Source organism: Trichechus manatus, unplaced genomic scaffold (genome assembly GCF_000243295.1).
Source record: "Trichechus manatus latirostris isolate Lorelei unplaced genomic scaffold, TriManLat1.0 scaffold00058, whole genome shotgun sequence".
In the NCBI taxonomy this organism is placed as follows: Eukaryota; Metazoa; Chordata; class Mammalia; order Sirenia; family Trichechidae; genus Trichechus; species Trichechus manatus.
In genome coordinates this window covers 11,422,507-11,439,411 of record NW_004443994.1, presented here as the reverse complement: position 1 = coordinate 11,439,411, position 16,905 = coordinate 11,422,507, and the positions used below count along the sequence as shown (strand labels likewise).

Below are 16,905 nucleotides of genomic sequence, written 5' to 3'. Positions count from 1 at the left end.
CACGACTCTGTGAAGGCAAAATAGGATTTGTCTGATCCCTTCCAGAGCTTACAAGAAAATTCTTTTATCCAATGATTATGAAAATCTGGATTTTCTTACCACGGGAAAGGTAAGTTTCTAGCTGCTGACAGTGGCTAGGGCCAAAGGTTTGGAAAGTAGGGGCAAAGACAAGTAAAATTATTATGCACCTACTACTGCTAGTATTGTGCTAAATACTGTGCTATCACCAATGGCTTGGAGTGGGATGGCACCCTTTCCCACCACTGTTGTTGCTGGGTGCCATTGAGTCGGTTTCCACTCACAGCAACCCCATGTGACAGAGTAGAACTGTCCCATAGGGTTTTCTAGGTTATAATCTTTATGAAAGCAGATTGTCAGGTCTTTCACTCACAGAGCCACTGGGTGAGTTCAAACCACCAACCTTTCGGTTAGCAGCCAAGCACTTAACCGCTGCGCCCCAGGGCATATTAGAAGATAAACTCTGGGCATCCCAAACTGGAACTTTGTATAAAAATATGACTGTGTTCTACAGTAGCAATAATGAGGCCCTTTTTATAGGTTATTCAGGCTTTTGCAGACTGATCCAGAGCCTTAGCACATTACTATGGGAAAGCCTTTCAGAGTACGCATAAACTAGAAATGAGTTTGGGGAACAAAATCCATGCCTATGTTTATAACTATTTGCTTAACTTAAATCATTCAAAGCTTTCAGATATTAAATTACAAGACAAGGCTTGAGCTAACACACAGGATGGGGCTGTCAAATCACACTCATCTGAAACAGTTATCTTACCTAGTATCAAGCCTTATTAAATGTTACAAAGATATGGTCATCAAAAGATTCAGGTGAAGCAGAAAGAGGTCTGGGACATCAAGGGCAGACAGCAGCCCAGGTCCTTCCTGCAATGAAGAGGCAGGCAGCTCTGTCCCTAAATAGATGTATGCTTGACTAAGTGAGGGTCATGAAGTTCCTCACACAGCAGTGAGAGTTTAAATTATAAAACATCTCCATTTTACACCCCTAGAAAGTTGTGCAGACTACATGACATTCTCCAAGGAGCCATGCTTCATAGATCCTGAGTTCTCTTCACTGTAAGTAATCCTTAGCTATGGACATCCTGCTAAGGGCATTTCAGAGTTAAGGTACCCTCCTCTTAACAAATATCAGTACTTTACTTACCCAAGACACATTAGTGTTTCAGTGGTAGCCCAGCTGGCACCATGGTTAAACACTCGGCTGCTAACCAAAAGGTCACCAGTTCAAATCCAACAGCCACCATGCAGGAGAAAGATGTAGCAGTCTGCTTTCGTAAAGACTTACAGCCTTCGAAACCCTGTGGGACAGTTCTTCTCTCTTTTACAGAGTTGCTATGAATGAGAATCAAATTTATGGCAACAGGTTGGTTTGTGTGGAAGATCGGGTTCAATTTCCTGCCAGTGCACCTGATGAGCAGCCACCACCCATGTGTCAGTGGAGGCTTTCATGTTGCCATAATGCTGAACATGTTTCAAGGATGCTTCCAGACTAAGACAGACTAGGAAGAGAGGCCTGGAGATCGGTTTCTGAAAATCAGCGAATGTCAACCCTATGGATCAAAATGTTCTAATCTGCAACCAATCATGGGGATGGCACAGAACTGTTTCATCCAGCTGTGTATGTGATCACCATGAGTAGGGGGGCCAACTCAATGGCAGCTAACAACATTTACCCAAATGTCTTGTTGACCAGTTGATTAAACTGGGTCACTAGCCACATTTTCTTCTCCCTTTCCCCCAAGGAAGTGAATGGATTTGCAGGCCAGCTGCTTGCACATATTCCTCCCAGAGATACTTAAAAACTTGATGACATAGCTTACTCTTACTTGCTCATTGTCCAGTATTGGACCTAAATAAAATAATTTCAACAAAATTGTTGAATCACAGAATAAGAATGGAACTTTAAAGATTATTTAGTGTTGGCCCCTAGAGACCCTTATAGCTCAGTAATGAAGTCACTCCTGAGGTTCACCTCTCAGCCAAAGATTAGATAGGCCCGTAAGACAAAATGAGACTAAATGGGTACACTAGCCCAGGGGCAAGGACGAGGAGGCAGGAGGAGATAGGAAAGCTGGTAACGGGGAACCCAAGGTCGAGAAGGGGACAGTGTTGACATGTTGTGGGGTTGGCAACCAATGTCACAAAACAATATGTGTATTAATCGTTCAGTGGAAGACTCATTTGCTCTGTAAACCTTCATCTGAAGTATAATAAAAAAAAAAATACAGATGATTTAGTACAAGCTCCACCCAAAGCATCTACCCTATTTATCTACTGGACTGAAAATCTGTTGTGGTAGAACAGCACATTTAAAAGGCAGGCCATTAACCTTGTTATAATACTTTAATCATTGGGGATGTCTTTCTTCTGTAAAACAGAAGTCTCCCTATCTCTCCTTACCATCCTCAACTGGTCCTAGTTCTGGGGTCTGAAATAATCCAGAATAAATCTACTCCCTCTTTCACTTATTAGCGCTTTCACATTTCCAAGCACATTTCAAAGTCATCGTGTCCCCAACTTCTTGGCCTTTCTAGGCTAATATTTCTGGGACCTTCAATTACCTGTCATAGGACAACAGCTAGTAAACCTAATCTCCCCTCTACAGTTATCTGGAAGCCCTCTCCTGAACACACGCAGGTATAGGAACCTCAGATGATGATGATCTTGACTGTGGTCTGACCAGGCAAACTATTCCATTGCCATCTAGTCGATTCTGACACCTAGGAGAACTGCCCCATAGGGTTTCCAGGGAGCGACGGTGGATTCAAACTGCTGACCTTTTGGTTAGCAGTGGAGCTCTTAACCACTACGCTACCAGGGCTCCAGGCAAACTATAACTTTGTTTTAACTGGATATTGTGCTTCCCCTGTAGAGTCTAAATTTGAAATAACTTTCTTGCATAGCAGATGTGACATGCTATTGGAGCCCTGGTGGCACGGTGGTTAAGAGGTCGGCTGCTAACCAAAAGGTCGGCAAATGTAGTTGTGGTCATCTACCACCTCCAGGTCATTTCGCCCTTCTTACACTACTGTTAAACCTAAATGCAAAACTTAACATTTATCACTAGCAAATTTTATCTGTTTCAGCCTATTATTCCAGTCTGAAGCTTTTGCAAAAATGTAATACATCACCCAACACATGGATTATTAGTTCCTTTTCCTGACTTTGTTTCAGTCATTAGATAAGCTTGCTTCTTAAAAAATCTACATTGAGAATAAAATAGTAACTAGGGTGGCCGTAACAGTTCTCTCAGCTGACATCTATTTTAATCATCACACACTAAGTCCAATCTATCAACCTGTTTTCTTTCCTGGTATTGAAAGAAAAAATAAATTAAGAAAGCTAGCAAGCTTAGAGAAAGAGAGGGAGAGAGTTCTGCTAAGGTAATTCCACTGTACAAATCTGAGAGGATGCTCTGTGCTCACAGAAGAGGATGAAGCAGTCACCACAGAACAAGGAAGGTAGAGTTAGACGTCAGCTCCTCCTAAACCAAAAATGAGGAAAGGCCTTACAGGAGCTATGTTATGTTCATGAAATATGGGGAATGGCAACATCAGACATTCAATATTAAGAAGTTAAATATTAAAACACATTGCAAAACAAACAACAAAAAAAAAACACACGACTGTGTTTTATGTATATGATTTACATATATATGTATGCACATATATATTTTTTGAAACCTGATTACTTAACATTTAGTAGTAAGAGTTATTAGCTAACTGTATAATTTTGCTTTCATTTAGATTTGTGTAAGTTAGAAAATACTAACAGAACAATTAATTCCTAAGATTTACTTCTGCCAGTCTATTGCTCATTACTCTACGTGAAAAAAAGTTCAAAATCTTCTTCATTTTAGTAGGAAAAAGATTATTCAAGTTTTAAAAGTATTTTGCTTTCAATATTAAACATCTTTTATTGTATGTAAATTTAGTGGGAAATATAAATCACCCAGGCCTTAATATTAAATCTTGCTTTAGTAAACTATATTAGGTTGCTATTTTTAGCACTTACCTAGTCAAGAGAATATTAATTTTTGAAACTGTATTATCTTTTGAAATGTAGCTATCATGGTTACTATAGTTACCTAATTTTCCTTTCAGGCTACTCTAATTGGAAAAAAGGAGGAAATACAGTATTTAGGTGTAATTAAGAATAGGCAATCTTATTAAAATCCTTTGAAAACAAGTTTTTCTTTTTTAACAATATTAGTGGCAAAATGTTAGTGAGTCCTAGTATTTACTTCATGGCAATGTTGGGGAAATTTTTCATTAGACTAAAGACGAATATTTTTATAATTCTTGTCTCCTGATGTAAATTACAAATTTACTGTTTCTGACATAACAAATCCTTCATTGTTCAGCAACACTTCACACATATTTTACCGAGATAAAGCACTAAACAAGAGACAGAAATTCTCACCTTCAAGGCATTACACCACACCTAGTACCTTTAAATAAATGCACCAAGAACCACCTGAAGCCAAAGTTTCTTCATAGTGAAATCATTTAATGATTAGATCCCAGGGTAGTGCAATAATACATAAGAGCCATGAGCATGAGCAATACTCAGTGATTTGTTTCTCAAGGTTACCCTAATAGTTTTTGAAATTTATTGTTACTCATCTTAAGCTGTGGTTTGATTGGGGATGAGGTGATTCAGAAGAAATACAAAAAGGAAGCCTACCATGGAATCATAAAGCGTGTACAAAGGATGGTGGTTTATCCTTAAAAATAGGACATTAAAGCATAAATGTATTTATTTTCCTGATAATAAGAGATTAGCCTGTTTGGTTTTCTTAATAATTAGTATCCTGTCCAAGAAGGAGTGAAAGCTGAATATCAGAAAAAACTCTAGGATTTTAACCTCTCTTTATAGATAGAACACTGGTGGCACAGTAGTTAAGAGCTCAGCTGCTAACCAAAATACTCGCAGTTCAAATCCACCAGACGCTCCTTGGAAACCCTACGGGGCAGTTCTACTCTGTCCTATAGGATCGCTATGAGTACGAATCAACTTGACAGTAATGGGTTTGGTGTTTTTTTGTTTGTTTGTTTATACAGATAGAGTCAAGAAATCAAACAACATATTACATTGGGCAAATATGCTGCAAAAGACCTTTTTAAAGTGTTAAAAAGCAAAGATATCACCTTGAGGACTAAGGTACACCTGACCCAAGCCATGGTATTTTCAATTGCTTCATATGCATGCAAAAGCTGGACAAGGAATAAAGAAAACCAAAGAAGAACTGATGCATTTGAATTATGATGCTGGTAAAGAATACTGAATATACCATGAAAAACAAACAAATCTGTCTTGGAAGAAGTACAGCCAGAATGCTCCATAGAAGCAAGGATGTCGAGATTTCATCTTACTTTGGACGTGTTATTAGGAGGGACCAGTCCCTGGAGAAGGACATAGTGCTTGATAAAGTAAAGGGTCAGCGAGAAAGAGGAAGACCCCCAACGAGACAGACCGCCACAGTAGCTACAACAACAGGCTCAAACATAGCAACAACTGGGAGGATGGTGCAGGACCAGGCAGCGTTTTGTTCTGTTGTACACAGGGTCCCTATGAGTTGGAACTAACTCAACGGCACCTAACAACAACAGTTAACAATACAGATAGAAAGGTCCCTGGGTAGCGCAAGTGGTTTGCACTTGACTACTAACCTGAAGGCGGGCTGTTCAAGCCCACCTAGCAGTGTCATGGAAGAAAGCCCTGGCAATCTTTTTCTACAAAGACTACAGCCAAGAAAACCCTATGGAGCAATTCTATTCTGTAACACATGGGGTTGCCATGAGTCAGAATCGACTTGATGGCAACACATTTAGTTTGGTTTATATAGACAGAAGAGGACCCTTTAAGCTTTAAATTACTCCACCAGAGACTTTTAAAACTTCAGTACATATATTAGAGAGAGGTGCAAAAACAGTGATCACAACATTACATAACCTATATATAAACTGTAATACTCCAAATCAAAAGAATGTTACATTCCACTCTTTCTTTTCTAGCGCATACCTTTAAAAAAGCTAGAGGTAATTTCCTTCTATTCTTCACTTGAAATTTAGTTGCAATTACAAAAACTTCTTTTAAGAAAAAAGCTTAGTACAAACAGCCTAAAGAATAGTTGGAGTTAAGTATCAAGTCAAAGTGCTTCACAAATACCAGTTCTCGTTCTATATGTGACAAGGATTTCATCATGGTTTGCACAGTCATTTTGCTAGGCTTACTTAGAATAACAAAATGCACAAAGTGACCTAGGGATTCACTACATGAAAAATCCAGTAAACGTACGGTCTGAAAACAGATACAACACAGAATTTCTTTGCATGGAAACATTCATCATTTCATCTAATTTTTTCTATTTTGGTTCCTTGTGAATAGATTCACTTTAGTTAGATAAATTTATTTCCTACTAAAACAACAAAACACAGGAAGGCATCAAAGAAGCAACAACCATCTTTAAAACAAACAAACAAAATTGCAGTTGATTTCCTTAAGTTAATTTCTTTTTTAAAAATCCAGCATGCATTTTATTGGTTTAAAAAAAGGTGTAATAGTCCAAAGAGAAAAAAGTATTTATCCCACATAATTAAACACTCAACTTGCCAATCCATGCAGAGCCAGACATTTACTAAGCCTGTGATTTCAGTGGCCAGCAGAGAACAGCAGTTCATAATATTCACATTTAAAAATGTGTGTAAGTAATCTGTTAACTTTCACCAGCTTATACTCTTTTCATAACACATTTGTTATGTGTGGCTCATGTTCACAGAACATATTCTAAATTACAGCATGATGATAAACTCACCTGTGTACATTTATTCCAGAGTTAACCTGTATTTTGTTAATCAGTTTACATCCTTTTTTAGAAAAAGTACTTAAAAAACAAAGTGCCGATATACCAAATATCTAAGACGTGTAAAAGGATGAAGTCTTTGATGCATCTTAAACTGGTAATACATTAATGGTGATAACATTTAAGGAAGTAGTAAAAATGCTGAACCTGCCACAGGATCAGAAAATATTCTATTAGGTTTCCTGAAAGGATGTTTTCTATTGTCATCATTAGAATTTGAAACTAAGAAGCTATATTTTTAACTATCTATTATCTATTAAAATTTCAAAAAAACAAGATTAAGGAATGAACAGTAGGAAATGCCAGTACAAATATCCTATTTCTTCAGAAAAATAAAGTGATTATAGATATCTTTGGTGTACAGAAGCACTTATTTTTATACATTAAAACCCACATAGTTTTTAAAACATTTATATTATTTAAATTTGTGACTTCAAATGGGTGATGTGGCGAGATGTTTTGATATATCTGATTCTTGCAGAAATAATGCCAAATTGACTGCTTAGTCACTAAGCTATCTTTCTGGGAGTCAACATAAAGAAAAATAGAAGAATATTAATAAGCATTTGTATGAATTTTTTTTTAAATCCTCAAATAGTCACAAATATCCAGTAATATAAGGATTTTGGTAATACCAAAGGAAAAAAAAGCTAGAAATTGCATTTAAGTTTTAAAAGATGGACTTTTATGTCATGTCTATTACATAAAGTTTATAAAATTCTCATTTACATACGTGTATTACTTCCAAATATATATTTTAAGCTTGGTGGTATATCTAGGTTGAAAAATAATTGATTATCAAGAAACCAAACAAACATGAAAGGGATATAAAATTGTTAATTTACAAATGCATACGTAGAAAAATAATTTTAGATACAGAATTTAATGTGCTTTACTGCCTGAGATTTACTGTCAGAATCCTCCTTAAGCTCAGCCCTGGAATTCTGATTAAGTCTCTGAGCAAGACACCCCCACTGTTGCAACCTACTTAACTAATGAACATGTAATTAAGCAGAAAAGAAATAATTTAACTGGCTATACAGGAAGCTATAACTATGGCTGCTAAACCATAAATGCATCTAGAAAGACAGACAAATGTCCAGATCTACATAATTCTAAAAGTTTTAAGTAAAAATTCAAAATATTGAGGTCATCTGTCTCTCTCAAAATTTATAAATCCAAACAGTCACAGCGATAGACACACGTTAACTTACTATTTTGTTCAATAAACAAGATAACATCACGAAAGAGATTCCTGAATGTGTTTGGAGTTGGTCTTTATAAATTAAGAAATATATGCTTAGACTTATGTTCCCCCTGAAGTCACCATACCCAATCCTGTCTGCTTGTTAGGCTATTGCAAAAACACAGCACTCACCAGTACAAAATGGTATGCATACAGCGCTGTACAATGGTGAATTACAAAAAGTTTGTCACCAATCGCTCTCCAATACAAAACAAGAAGCAACAAATCTGTAAGAAGGAAAAATAAGTAAGATATTACACAGGAAGAAAGCTGCATTGTTACCCAAATGTATTTAACTCTTTCCCTTGGCAAATCATCCCTGTCTACTCTGAGCCCACAGCAGTCTACTCATACCTCAGCTAGTCCATCAACCCACTTTTTTGTAAAGTATCTGCTTTGATAGAACTGTCTCACCCACTATGGGGTTGGGGGGCATTGGTACTTCAGTGGTTGAATTCTCACCTTCCATTCAGGAGACCGAGGTTCGATTACCAGTCAATGTACCTCATGCTCAGCTACCACCTGTCCGTCAGTGGAGGCTTGTGTGTCGTTATGATACTAGAAAGGTTTCAGCAGAGCTTCCAGACTAAGATAAACTAGGAACAAAGTCCTGGAGATCTAATTCTGAAAAAGCAGCTAATGAAAACCCTATGGATCACAACGGTCCCATCACGTTGTGCATGGAGTTGACAGTACGTATCTAAGAATCTAACAACAATAACACCCACTACACTGTGGTTCCTTCAGGATGAGAGCCAAGTTGTAGGCATCTTTATACTCATAGAATCTAGCACCAAACCAAAAACCCATTGCCACTGAGTCAATTCCAACTCATGGCGACCTCATGTGTTACGGAGTAAAACCAAGTTCCAAAGTGTTTTCTTGGCTGTAATCTCTGAAGAAACAGATAAGCAGGACTTCATTCTGCAGTGCCGTTGGGTGGGTTTGAACCGCCAACTTTTCAGCTAGTAGCCAAGCACAAACCATTTGTGCTACCCGGAGACCTACAGTGTCTGGCGTATAGGCATGTAACATATTATCTGTTGAATGAATAAATGGATAACTTGTTTCCAGTGTTAAATAAAATGAAAATATTATCAAACAATTTTTTAAAAAGCTTAGATTATTGATTTTCATCATTACATTAATTCAGACAGAGATAAGATGGTGGTATAAAATGACCAACTGATTTATAACACAAATTCAACAAAAATATAGAAAATGAACAAAGGACAAATTAAATACTAATTTCAAATGGCAAAACCACCATGAAGTCACGATGGTAATTTTTCCTTAAAAGGTCCTGAATTGAAACACTATAAGTTAGGAAACATACCAAAACCGAAAAACCTCAAAATGTCAATGTAACTTTTTATTGTGGCTTTTTAACCACCTGGTTAAGATGAAATTTAGACATGGAAACAAATGGCTAACATGGATGGACACCAGAGGGAGGATTCAGGTTTTGTGAGGTCTAAAGCTTATATAAAGTGGGACCTTCTCTTATAAAAATAAAAATTGCAAATAAAAAATTAGATATCAATACTTAGAAAGAAAATGCATCATAAAATTACAAATTTTAAATAGAAAATAAATACCACAAATGTGAAATATCAAGAAAAGTAATATAACAGCCCTGGTAGCATAGTGGTTAAGAGTTCGGCTGCTAACCATAAAAGTTGGCAGTTCAAATCCACCAGGCACTCCTTGGAAACCGTATGGGGCAGTTCTACTTTGTCCTATAGGGTCGCTATGAGTCGGAATCGACTCGACGGCAATGAGTACTTTTTCCCCCTACATATTTTGGTTGCACACTCTTTGGTCATCAATTTATATGACAATGATTTTATAATTCTCTTCTGTAGAGAGAATAAAAAGAATTCACTTTTCATTCAGCTTTTAAAAATTTCTGATAGTTTAGAAAAGCTTCTTTAACTCCATAGCTCTTGTTTGTAAGTTTTTTGGATTATCTTATTTGAGAAAACCTTTATCAAGTTTCTTTCATACAAGAGTTCCCGGAGAGTAACTACTCTCGGAATTGATAACATTCATTAACCAGTGTACGTGGTGTATTATGAATTTTGTGTTATCCCGGACAAAGACGGCGTTTTGTGTCAAAGCAGAAAATCTTTTTCCAACATATCAGTGATTCACTCCTTTTAACCTATTAACTAATTATTTATACTAAAATTTAGCTCTTCCTTTTAATGAATTACTGCATTTTGGTATGATCTAATTCTTTTGGTTACAATTCACTTCTTAGTTTCAGAAAAATGTTTATTGATTTCATTTATCATTTTTGTTTCATATTCCATTATTTTTATTTGATTTTCTCTCAATTTTGTAATAAATTTGAAAATTACAAAATACAGTTCCTATATAAATGTCCAAATCAGGAATCTGTTATTTCTCTCTTGTTTTATTGAGATGGTCCCAATGTCTTTTGCAGTTAAAATGACATGTTCCCAACTTCCCCTTTACCTAATTGTACAAGTGCCCTTGGCCACTCCAACTCCATCTAACATGAGGGGAAATATGAGAGAGGTGAATGTGGAGTAGAAAAAGTCTGGATTTTAATTGATTGTGGCTTAAACAGCTTACTTTTGCAAATTTTAACAAAACAAAACAATCAGCATAGGAGCACCATTCAAGGGCCCTTGCAAGTGAGGGATTCTGAAGCTTGAACTTCTTTAGCTTCACAGTTAATTACACCTGAGAGACTCTTAGGACACAAAGAGACAAAAAAACAAAATCCAAACTCACTGATTCCCACTCATGGCACCCCCATGTGTTACAGAGTAGAACTGAGCTCCATAGGGTTTTCTTGGCTGTAATCTTTACGGAAGCAGATCGCCACGCCTATCTTCCATGGCAACACTGTGTGGGTTCAAACCACCAACCTTTTGGTTAGCAGCCAAGAGCAAACTGTTTGCATCACCCAGGGACCTACAAAAGGACCCATCACTAGTAAAAAATGTCTGGGCTTCAGTTGTCTGGGGCTTCTCTCTGCAACAGTGATCTTCATCTGAGATCAGGACAAAAGCCAACTTTTATTTTTCTCTGTATGAATTCTAAAAGCTTCATTCTCAAATAAATAAACCAAAAGCATACACTATGTGGAACCCTGGTGGCTCAGTGGTTAACAGGTCGGCTGCTAACCAAAAGGTCAGTAGTTCGCATCCACCAGCCACTCCCTGGAAATCCTATGGGGGCAGTTCTACTCTGTCCTATACGATCGCTATGAGTTAGAATCGATTTGATGGCAATGAGTTCTGTTCGGTTCGGTTCTACACTATGTACTGTTAGCACAATTCCGCGAGTATTTTAAAAAGTAGTAGACAGTAAACCACTTATCACATACCAGAAACGAGGTAGCCTGAAGTAATAGCAATATTCACACTCCCAAGCGATGGATCACCCCTGTAAATATTAAAAAAAAGAAAAAAATTAAGTTTCCTTTTTCTCTTTTTTAGAACATGGGTTATAAATGATGCCTACTTTTTTGTCTATTGAGATTTAAATATAATGAAAACACTTACTGTAGTTTCTCAAATGTTAAGTTGCTATTTTCAAATATAAATCACAAAACACACAATAACAGCTTAGCAGAACTAAAATGATCCTGTAGTACTAGTACTAGCGGGCATATGCTGTCCCCAGGATAATCTCAAACCACGCCCCCTGAGGAAATCTTGTGGCCTTCCTGTCCAAGATGACTCATTTTAATCAAGAGATCTTCTGTAGTCCACAATTTCCCTGAAGTTTACTCTAGGCCCAAGCGAGTCTCCAAAATTTCCTTGAGAATAAATCATCAACTCTCAGAATTCTGACGAGGCTCAAATTCTCTAAAGTACCTAAAGCCAACCTATACCGAGGTCCCTGAATTAGAAGACCTCAAACCTTCTGAGGGTAGTGAAAAGTTCCCATGCATTTTGTACTAAAGCCACATTTTAAGAACTATTCCCAGAATCTCCAAATTCAGGGGGGTAAAATAAAGGTTACCAGTTTTTTGCTTTTTTCCTCAGAATTTGGAAGGTATCATCTACACTACCAGTGGAATTTACGATGGGCTTGGAGGATATCTAAGGGCCCACTATAGTTGACACTCCAGTGTATTAAGTCACCTAAGGAATGTCTCAATCGAAATTCTGGATCCCATTCTAAGCCTTACAATGTGTAAAATATTGTGTTAACTATGATAATACTTCCAACTGCATGAATAACCATAATTCTCATATATATTAGCTAAAAGTTTTACTAAGATAATTTAGCCAAAAGATAACATTTTATACATGTATTCTCAAATTATTGTTTGCAAGAGAATTTAAATGGAATTGCAGATGCTGATTTTTTTGACTCCTTTTTCTGAATTGGGGAGCCCTGGTGGCGCAGTGGTTTAGAACTTGGCTGCTAACCAAAAGGCCAGCAGTTGGAATCTACCAGCCACTCCCTGGGAACACTATGGGTCAGTTCTATTCTGTCCTACATGGTCGCTATGAGTCAGAATCGACTCGATGACGATGGGGATAGATTCTGAATCAGACAAACAAATACCCTTGAGAGATCATCTGGTCCAGCCTCTGATTTTGAACCAATATGGTATTATCATCATTATTTTACTGAGGACTAGGGGAATCTGCCTATTATCATACAATTAGGAAATGAACAGAGTTGGACAGCTTAACCTTGCTGTTTCAACCTCTACATATATCAATATCCTACACTTTTGCCCTACTAATGCTCTTTGCTCCAAAAAACAAATATAAATTATCAGTCCTTTATCTGATTAATAATGTGAACTAATGGTGAAATATTTAAATCTCAATAGAAAAAAAAAGTAAGTGTCATTTGCAACAAAATAAAACTGTCAACACCTAAAACTACAAATGGAAAGATTTAGCACAAGTCATGTCTTCTTTACAAATTTGGATCTGAAAAATATAACATATGAAAACTGAACTGGAATAAATTATGGCATAAAAATGCAAAAATAAAAAAAATAATAAGTTGAAGTTTGTCAAGAAAAATCTTGATCAATGAGTCAACTCTGTTGTAAAATTTACTTCCCAAAACAATTAGTTCTTCTGAAAACCATCTAAGTAAAATAAAAGTTAAAAAAAAAAAAAAAAAAAAAAAAAAAAAACTAGAAATTGTTTAGGTAGACTGTATAGAAACCTGGTCAAGGAATTAAATTGACTAAATTGATTCACTCCAAAATATGGCTTCCCAGTGAAAATTCATCAATATTGCTATAATACTGATTGGAATAATTCCATATTGATGAATAAAACACAGCATCCTTGCAAACAGTGGTGGTCAAAATGCCTGGTCAAACTGTCCCCAGAGCCCATGTCTACCATGTCCCAGTGCAGTGCTTTCTCAAAACACATCTCTCAAACTAAGCTGAACTAAAACTTTCTTACAGCACAAGGAAATACATTTTGTAAAATTGCTGCCATTGGAATGAGTTTAAACTTTTCAAAAGGAACCATCTTACAAATCATCCTATGATTGATGAATACAGTCACTATTAGTGCCTCAAATCCTCGTGTGGTACTAAATTCTTCTCACATAGCCATCAATAATTCTTATTTTTCATCTCTTTGATATTAATTAATGGCTACAACTTCATGAATTTCAAGACTAAGTCTTAAGTAGCTATTATCCAAGTTGACTAACGTATCTCAATAATAACTCATTTTTACTCAGAACAGTAGTTACAATAACTTGGTTTTATTCACTAACACAGAAAAAATGTTTGTATTACTACCATATACTCCCTATTTTTGATAACAATTGTAATACTTAGTCAAAATGGCCCTCATATGTACTCAAATCTAAAATAAATCATATTAAGGCAACTTGCTGAAATAAATCTTGAACACATGCATTTTCATAAAACATACACCATCTGTATGCTTTATATTTTAAGGTAAGAAATGTTTTTATTAATAATTAATATAAAAATAGAATGAAATTGACTATCTTAGAAATAAACAGCTTACCAAAGTGGATCAGCTATAGCAGCCTCATCAAAAAAGAAAATATACAGGCTGAAAACTCCAACCACTAAAGAATGGCATGTGGATACCACCCTGAAATGAAACAAAATACAAAGATTTTAGATTCTTTGCACCAAACTTTAACTCATTCTGGGAAGACATTTAGCATTCTTAAGAAGTTATATCTAGAAGCATTTAAATACTGTAGTGGATCCATCTCAGAGTATAATACAAAACTGCCATTTAGAAACCCAAGGGCCACACTTTACTTTGGAATTAATGACAAAAAGACTGCCTGTGACTGCAGTTCCCCTGCTAGAAAACCAAGGAATCACTTCTTGGTGAAGAGCTCTAAAGCAGAAGCATACGTGATAATGCAGTTGATGGAGTTTTGGACAGAGAGATGGCAATTGATAAGCCCACTACCCAGCACCCTGCTCCCAGCTCCATCTCCAACAGGGTCACTGCAGGCTGAGTTTCCTGCTCTTTAGGAAATCAGTTCGGAATGCTTCCAAATCTATTGACCTTTAACCACTTCCTTATCTTAAAACTGAGCCCGGGTGGCACAGTGGTTAAGAGATCAGCTGCTAACCAAAAGGTCAGCAGTTTGGCAGTTTAGATCTACCAGCTGCTCCTTGCAAACCCTAAACCCTACGGGACAGTTCTACCCTGTCCTATAGGGTCGCTATGAGTTGGAATCCACTTGATGGCAACCGGTTTTTTTTTTTTTTTTTTGCTCTGGTATCCTTAAAACAGATTTCAGATGGATCATGAAATGAAGATGTATTACCTGGGAGATTTCAGTTTTAAAGGTACATCCACATGCATTATTTCACTTGATTTTTGTAACGAAGCCGTGAGAAAGCTAGGGCAGCAATTATTAGTCCTTTTTTAACAGTACTATGAAAGCCCTTATAAACAGAGAAATTGAGGCCTGTGTACAGAGAATCAGTTATTAAAAGGAGCATTCAAGTGAAAGCAAATGTTCACAAGATCCAGGTCCAGTTTTCTTTTACAGAAAGAATAAGGTTTAAATGAAAAACATCAGTTTCTACGAACATACCCTGCTAATTAATAATTTAATCACTCAAATGATACCCTAAATCTATGATGTGCCACTTAAAGAACTATACGTAGGTTACTGTGTATTTATCCACAGTGAAGTTTTTTATCCAACAATTTAGGATTTCTCATATCTTGATTAAGTTTGCAAGTAATGAAGTTTATTTTCTCTTCAACAGAATAAAAATTAAAAGGAACAGCAAAGCTTTCCCTCTAGAAATTACTGGTGTGCAATAAATATTTCTCTATAATATGACCCCAAATATTTCAAAATAACTGAAATATATCAACCAAAATTAAGCTTGATATTAGAAGATCTCATCATAACATGAAAAAACAATATATTTGCTCTAATAGATGATATATTCCTAAATAGATGAGTTTAATCATACTAAACCAAATGTTATTTTAAAGTCTCAAAGAATCTCACTAATTTAAAGGCACTGATCCTTTATAATACCAAAGATCACTTTGACGTGTGAATAATTAGCCCAATTTATCTGACTTGCAAGTCTGGAATTTTCATGCCAAGCACACCTGTGTTCCATTTGGTTTAGCAAGAGAAAAACGTAAATGATGATTAAATGAAACACTCCATCTAAGTAATCCTACAGCCAGCTTTCTGTAGCTATTCAAAAATTCTGTAAGAGGAAAAAAGAAAAAGCATAGCCTCTCTTACTAACCAGTTTTAGTGTTCAATAACCTTAAGTCCAAAACTTTCCTTTCAGAAGAAATCTCTTTGTTCCTGATACTCAGGCCTCAAATTATCTTTTGTGTTGAGAAGTTATACGGTAAATGGTATGGATTACAAGCCCTCAGCTGATGGAAGTGGCATATTTTTCATTAAAACCAAAAACCCGTTGCTATTGAGTCCATTCCAACTCATATCGACCCAAGAGGACAGAGTGAAACTGCCCCGCAGGGTTTCCGAGGAGCAGCTGGTGGATTCCAACTGCCGACCTTTTGGTTAGCAGCCAAGCTCTTAACCATTGAGCCACCAGGACTCCTATAATTCATTACAGGACAGTTGAATGTAACATGGACCAAACCGTCCCCATTATAAGGAACAGGAGAAGCAGACACCCTGCGGTTACATACTATTCTATGTTAAAAGTCTATAATTTGAAGCTTCTTTGTTAGTACAAATTTCCTATCGTATTCTTTAAAATTAGATTCCTGACAAAGTAAAATGTAAATTCATTAGTGTCTAAAAAGAAATAGCAAAATGCTGCCCAAGATAAAATATTTCAATTTTTTTCAAAGAAGATTAAATAGAAATGTTTGTGCTTACAAAAAGATACTGGCTTTCTAGGAAATAATCAGTGATTGTTTTTAGAACAGCTATTTAAAGTTACTGATTTAATCATTCACAAATAGTCTGAGTATTACCAGTAGAAATGGTATCTCAAATAAACAGGAGAGTTAAATTTTGGAGAAGTAGATTCAAAATTAGGAGTATTTCCACACAATGGAACTTTCTAAGCTATATGACAGCAACTGGATAAAAATAATTAAGAAAATTTTAAAAATTTAAGATATTTTATATATCATCTACGAGCATGTAAGTTTTTAGAAAAGGCAACAATTAAACACAGCAACGTCTCATTTATAATTAAGCTGTTAGCCCTCAAGTGTACATTTTCTGGTGAAGTTTCCTCCTCTCTTTTTTCTATTAGATGGCTTAAACCACCTAC

General features: G+C 36.2%; 1 protein-coding gene across 1 annotated transcript in view; it reads right to left on the bottom strand.

The window, feature by feature from the left end:
- The window catches only part of LOC101359815 (transmembrane protein 56-like), a 52,752-nt gene that overhangs the window by 28,300 nt on the left and 7,547 nt on the right, over positions 1–16,905 (bottom strand). Inside the window, exons 4-6 of the mRNA XM_023733349.1 lie at positions 14,153–14,242; positions 11,509–11,567; positions 8,280–8,374 (exon numbers count right to left, since the gene is read on the bottom strand). Of these exons, the coding sequence (XP_023589117.1) occupies positions 8,280–8,374; positions 11,509–11,567; positions 14,153–14,242 (244 nt within the window). The remainder of the gene's footprint in view (positions 1–8,279; positions 8,375–11,508; positions 11,568–14,152; positions 14,243–16,905) is intronic.